General features: G+C 48.3%; 1 protein-coding gene across 1 annotated transcript; it reads left to right on the forward strand.

The window, feature by feature from the left end:
* Positions 1 to 453: 453 nt before the first annotated feature.
* Positions 454 to 6,266, forward strand: Tmem213 (transmembrane protein 213). The gene is given in 3 exon segments (XM_028768396.1): positions 454 to 598; positions 5,121 to 5,189; positions 6,097 to 6,266. Coding segments are annotated over 3 exon segments (384 nt in total).
* The last annotated feature ends 366 nt before the right edge of the window (positions 6,267 to 6,632 follow it).

Raw genomic sequence — 6,632 nt, forward strand, 5'->3', positions numbered from 1 at the left:
CTGCTGATGCCCAAAGTCCTTCGTCATTCAATCATTCCCCAGGTTGCTCAGGGTCTTGGGTTTCTGTAATACCAACACTCTGAGCGTGGGCATTTGCAGGCTATAGCATCGTTCAGTACACACAGCCGGTGAGCAACAAATATTTAATAATTACTTAAATCAATAAGTAATTGATTTAGAGAATCTACACTATGCCTGCGGGGAAAGCAACAGCAAGCCCAGATCCAAGGAGCCAGCAGAGAATCACCTCCCTTTTCCTCAATGAGAACACTCTTGTCTCAGGGAAGGAGGGCCGGGATTGCCCCTCCCCTCCCCCAGCCACAGGTACAGAGGCTGAGCAGGTGTGACAGGCATTTTCTTTGGCTCCACCTTCTTTCTTTACCCCCAAACACTGAACAGACTCTCAGTTCCTGCAGGACCGGAGTCACCTCAAACACAGCACACACAGGACACATGTTCCCCACCCCAGGGCACCTCTGAAGCAGCATGGCCCAGACAGGTGCCTTCCTCCGCAGCCCTGGGTACCTCACCTCTGCCACGCAGGCCGCCCTGCTCTTCAGCCTGGTCCTCACCTCCTTCTACTTATCCTGCGGTACAGGTAATAGTTCTGAGCTTTAGTCTTGGCCACCTAAGAAAGGGGAGGGCAGGACTGTGGGAAGGGGAGGATTCCTTGGCCAGGCTTGGTCCTGCCCAGAGGAAAGAGGAAACAGGAGTCCCTTTCCTGGAGGATTAGGCACAGAGCCGGGGTTGGAGTCAGCTGGGGATGTCTTGGGTTCCTGGCAATTAATTCCTTTGCTAGGACAGCAGCAATCATCCCTGTAGACCCTTGCCACAACACAAAACAACAAACTAATTTGCCAGTTTGCTGGCATCTCACTCAATCGGGAGATCAAACTGGTAGAAAGGGGTATGGCTGCCCTGCTATTTCCCATGGCTCTTCCAAGGCTCCCTCAGGATGGGCCCTCACCTTCCCTTAGCAAACAAAGGTTCCTTCCAACTCAGACTGCCTGGCCAATTTAAAACTGGAACCCTACCCCGGCTGTCCAGCCCCCACCCCACACCCACCCCCAAGCCTCCTCGGGGCAGGCATCAGAAGCAGTGTCTCACCCCTCTCTGGCTTCTTTTCTCTTTCTCAGGTCTGAAGAGACCTAGCTTTTCTAGTTGGGCTCTATACGTGAGCATCTAGGGGTCTGGCTTCCTCTTTCCTGCTTCTGGCTCTGACCTTGCCTCAAGCTTCCTTGGAGGGGCCCCACTCCCTGACACACCCTTCTCAATAGTCTGTCATCCAGAGTCTCCTCTAGGAACAGTCAGGATGCTCTAGGGACCCTTCAGAGCCACAGAACCTTGATCCCTCTCTCCTCATCCTGCTTACTAGCTGTGTGATCTTGAGCAAATTACTTTACCTCTCTGTGCCCCACATTCCTTGTTTATAACATTGGGGAAACAAGGGTGGTTTATGATTTATTTGTAAAGAGGAAATGAGTAACAGCTTGTAAATAATTTACAACAGAACAAGCACACAGTAAACGACATCTATGGCTATTCTCAATTTATTAACCACAGATTGATAAATTGAGGGTGCTAGGTTTTATGGTTGGTGTTTTTCTTCTGTTTACTATGACAGTGCCTTTTGGGTCTCCTCTAGTTCACCAGCCCCTGGCTTGTTCTTAGGATGCTGAAGGGGAGCGGGTTTTGACCTCTAAAAATGGCAACCTCATAGGACTCAACCTAATACTGGCATCTCATTAATTTTTCCCCATTCATTCACTCTGTCCTGAGAATGCTCCCACCCTAGGCGGAGAGACAAGATGGAGGCTAAGGATTTGATTTGGTTTTGAAGGCAATTTCTAATGTCCAGGGATCAATTTCTCCAAAACGAAGCCCAGCTCTAAACTATGTAAATAATTTACAACGGTAGTGAGATTGCATCAAGGTGATTAGCATACTTTAGGCAGGATGGAGGGGCTGGGATGGGGTGGCGGCAGTGTGTGGCTGTGGTTAAGCTACAACTTCCTCAATTACCCTGCTCTGTGTAAACACCACCTCTGAAGGACAAGCTGACCCACAGGCAGTGGGGCATTAAGAGCTCTAAGCCTTCCTTTCCATTTTCAAGCAGACAGCCTTATAATTTCCAGAGAGGCTCTTCATAAGTCAGTCTTTTTGGGCTGGGGCACAGCTCAGTTGGGAGAGGGCTTGTCTAGCTTGTGCAAAGGCCCCGGCTCAATCTGCAGCATCATGTGACCCCCAACAAGGTGGTGCATGCCTAGCACCTTAGTACTTGGGAGGTAGAGGCAGGAGAATCAGAGGTTCAAAATCATTCTCAACTGCATAGCAGGCACAAAGATAGCCTCAGATACAGTAGAGCCTGCCTTTAAAAAGACAAATGAACAAACAAACAAACAAATCCCTTGGTTTTAATCCACCTACCTAGTACCTAGGTTGGTGTCTGTGTGGATAGAATTTTCTCCCATGGTAAATGTGTCTGGTTGAACTGTGCTTCCAGCAAGGTGGCCACTAGCTAGCCAAACACACTTCAAATATGACCAGGGTGACTTTTCAACTTTAGTTCATTTTTTAAAAAATCACCTCAAATAGCCACAGTATCAAGAACTGATGTCCTGAGTATCGTGGATCCTGCCACCCTCTGCCAGAAGACACAGGGACACGGCTTTTCTTCACTGAATCTCAATGTTTGTCTCCATAACCAAGCACTGTACTGCTCCACAAACTCTTGACAGAACTTTTATAATTCCTTCTAATGGTTTCCCCCATCCCTCATCAGAAGACAGTTCCAAGCATCAAGTTTTCTAAGCTGTGGATTTGCTCACTTGAGATGTACTTTTGGTCGATAACCCTGGGCCTGTGTAACTACATCACAACCCACAGAGATGAAGAATCAAGGTCAGATTTCAATGTTTTTTTGTTCACATGTTGGAAAGAAACGGAATCTGCTGTGAAAGAGAAGTTCTAGACTGTTCAGTGCTTGATTTGGTTCACACCGGAATAAGCATCCTGTAGCCACGTGCATAGGAAGCAGCCGTGTGCAGAGGGTCTTGGTCACCGAAGAGCTTATTCGGTTTGGTTTGGGAAATGTAGTCTTGGCTGGCCTACAACTTATTATGTAGATCAAGCTGGCCACAAACTCAGAGATCCCTCAGCCTCCTCCTGGCAAGAGGTGGGATTAAAGGCGTATGTATGCTGCCATGCTCCCCTGAAAAGCATCTTTGTTTTTAAAAGAAGATAAAGTATCTTTGAATGAGGATGAAGTGATAGTAAAATGGGATGGTACTGGGTCAATGCAGCAACGAGGTGGCTGCACAGCCTTGTCTGTTGCTGCCCTGTTTATAGAAGTGAAGAAATGGAACCAGTCTGGATGTCCGTCAACAAATGAAAGGCTAGAGGACATATGGTCCAGGTGCTTTCCTCAGACATAAGGAATAAAATTACTTCATTTTCAGAAAAATGAATAGAACTAGAAGTCATGTTGAGTGGAATGAGCCAGACCCTGGAAGCATATTTCACAATTCTTCCTCATATGTGGAGTCCAGACAAACGTAGGGAGATTTATGTCTATCACACGAATATGGAAGGGACGGGTCTAGTTTGCTCCTCTATTGCCGTGATAAAGCACTGACCCACGGTAACTTTAAAAGGACAGGGACTATTTCTCTTTAGTTTACAGTCCGCCACAAAGGGACACCAAGGTAGGAAGCTGGAGGGAGAAATGGAAGCAGAGGCCACGGAGAAGCACTAGCTTGCTCCCCCATGGTTCACAAGGCTTGCTTTCTTGTACAAACCGGGACCAACCTGTTGAAAAACAGTACCAGCCACAGGAGCTGGGCCCTCCTACATGTCAATCTTCAGAACCTCCCCTATGTGGATGGAGGATGTAGCTCAGTGCTTAAGATCACTTGCTGCTCTTACAGAATTCCCAGGTTCAGTTCTTGGCTCACAGACCCAGGGGATCCAATGCCCTCTTTGGTGTACCAGGCATACATGTAATGTCCAAATATAATGGAAGCAAAAGCACACATACACATAAAATAAATCTTGGGGTTGAAGATGGCTCAGTGGTTAAGAGCACTGACTGCTCTTCCAGAGGTCCTGCGTGCAATTCCCAGCAACCACAGGGTGGCTCACAACCATCTGTAATGGGATCCGATGCCCTCTTCTGGTGTGACTGAGACAGCAACAATGTACTCACATACATAAAATACATAAATCAACCTTAAAAATAAACCTCCCACATCAATCTTTAATCAAGAAAATGCCTCTGCAAACATGCCCACAGGTACCCGATGGAGGCACTTCCTCAATGGAGGCTCCCTTTGCCAGGTGACTCTTTACCTCAAGTTGACAAGAGCAGCACAGGGATTACTTGGAAAGAGGAACACAAGAGTTGGCAGCAGGAGAAAGAATATGTGCAGAGCACATGACTTTCATATTTGAATGTCATAATGAAACCTATTATTTGAAACCTATTATTCTGTACGCCAATTTAAAAATTAAAAACGAAACGAACTCTGTTACTTCATAAGTTTGGAGAAAGAAAGGCGAAAATAGCCTTTCATTCGGGTAAAACAAACACCACAGACTGGAGGTCTTTGACAGAAACGTGTTTGCTCACCATCCTGTGGGTTGGATGTCTAGGACAGGTTTGGTCTCTCCCTGCTGGGGTTACAGATGACCTCTGGCTTACTGTGACCTCGAATGGCCATTCCTCTAAGCCCTGAGCTGGTGGTGGTGTCTCTTCCTCTCCCTTTCTGCTTTATTTTTGAGACAGGGTCTCCTGTAGACCAGGTTAGCCAGGGAATGTACAGAGATCCACCTGCCTCTGCTTCCTGAGTGTTGAGATCAATGGTCTCTCTCTCTTTCTCTCTCTCTCTCTCCCTCCCCCCTCATTTAGCCCGAGCTATTTCTTTTGTCTGTCTCCATACACAGGCCCACTGTTGAGTTGGGGCTTAGCTGATGAGTGAGGAGAGTTCAATGTATTCCTCGAGAGTCTTAGTGTAGTCTTCACTGGGACTCCTAGACTACCACCGCCATTACTCAGTACTCACGCACAAAAGAATTCAAACCTGCTGCCGGGACTCACTGAGACCACTCGCCTTTCCTTGCAGAAGCCAGCAGCAGCAACTCAACCCTGAACACACACCACCCAGACCCTGGGACCCCGGAGCAGTGTGCCAGTAAGTCTCTCCTGTCAACTACCCTAATCTTCAAGCCATCCCTAGAGCTAGGAAAGAAACTCGGGCCCCTCTCTGTCCAGTAACCCAGCGATGGCCGGTCTTCCCAGACAGTGAGGGAGGAGGAATGTCCCAGCACTGGTCACAGAGCAGATTAGAAACTAGCTTGGCTTTGATCAAAATTTAGTCGCATACTCTTTTGCACAGGCGGGTCTAATGACCCATCCCCTGGCCAGCACTCAAAGGTGAAAATGTTGTAGCATTTGGGGAGGTGAGAAGCCATTAAAAATACCTGCTCCAACCTCTGCCCAAAGCAGGAGCTGGCTTGTGGACTTTTCCCCTACTTCCATTCATCCTCTTGACATGTTTCCGGGGGCAGGATGTTCAGAAAGCACAAAGGAATCTCTGTCACGTGTGTCCAATCAATGGAAGATTTTGCTTCATCGTAACTCTGATCCCTTTATCCGGTCCTCATCAAATGACCAGCTGCGTGCTTACAGACAGGGAAGGAGCAACACGAAATCTCTAAGAGGCCAAGGATACAGCTTTGGGATCTACAGACTGGAATATGAGCTCTGCTTCTGCCATAGTGTGATCTTGGTCTTCTTCAGTTTGGGTTTCCTTATATGAAGTAGGGATGATAGTTGAACCAGCACAAGGTGGAGTGTAGGTCCGTTGGCAGAGCATATTCTCATTCAAGGCCCTGGGTTCAGTACCCAGCACTAAAACAGTGGTAATAACAGCGCTGTTACCTTGAGTGCGTAAGGTAGCAAACATGTAAGGATTTAGTATACGCCTAACAAGTAACAAGTGCTTCTAAGCATCCGCTGCTGTCCCGTGTTCTCGTCCTAACTTGAGAGGGAGCGGGTGTGGCTGGTGTCTTACAGTCTCGTTCTTGCTCCCCTGTTAGACGTCGACTTCTGCCCACTAGCCTCCCTGTGTTGCCGAGCTTCCGTGGACGAGTACGGCTGGATCGCCGCGGCGGTTGGCTGGAGTTTCTGGTTCCTCACTCTCATCCTGCTGTGTGTGGACAAACTGATGAAGCTAACTCCAGAGGAGCCCAAAGACCTGGCAGCATGAGCAGAGCCGTGGCCCCCAAAGGATGGCTATTCCACCACGTGTGGATACTGGGTGGGGGGAGGGGCACAGAAGGGATGCTACTAGAAGCTGAACTTCTGTCACTAAAGTCGTGTGTTCCTTGAAGTCTCTGGCTCCTTTAATTATGGGTTTGGTGCTGTGGGTCGAACCCAGGCCCCTGTATAAGCCGCACACGCCCTTTGCCTTCAAATATCTCCCTCGTGGCCACACACACACTTTAGCTACTTTTCCAGAAGGAAGAAGCGAGGTCAGAGCTGTCCCAAGGCCCATGTGTCTGAATGACCTTTGTCCATCAGAGTCTCTACAGTGGCACTCCTCATCTACCCCACGATTTCTTCTGGGTGCACT

The sequence above is a fragment of the Grammomys surdaster genome, unplaced genomic scaffold (assembly GCF_004785775.1).
Source record: "Grammomys surdaster isolate TR1022 unplaced genomic scaffold, NIH_TR_1.0 186, whole genome shotgun sequence".
In the NCBI taxonomy this organism is placed as follows: domain Eukaryota; kingdom Metazoa; phylum Chordata; class Mammalia; order Rodentia; family Muridae; genus Grammomys; species Grammomys surdaster.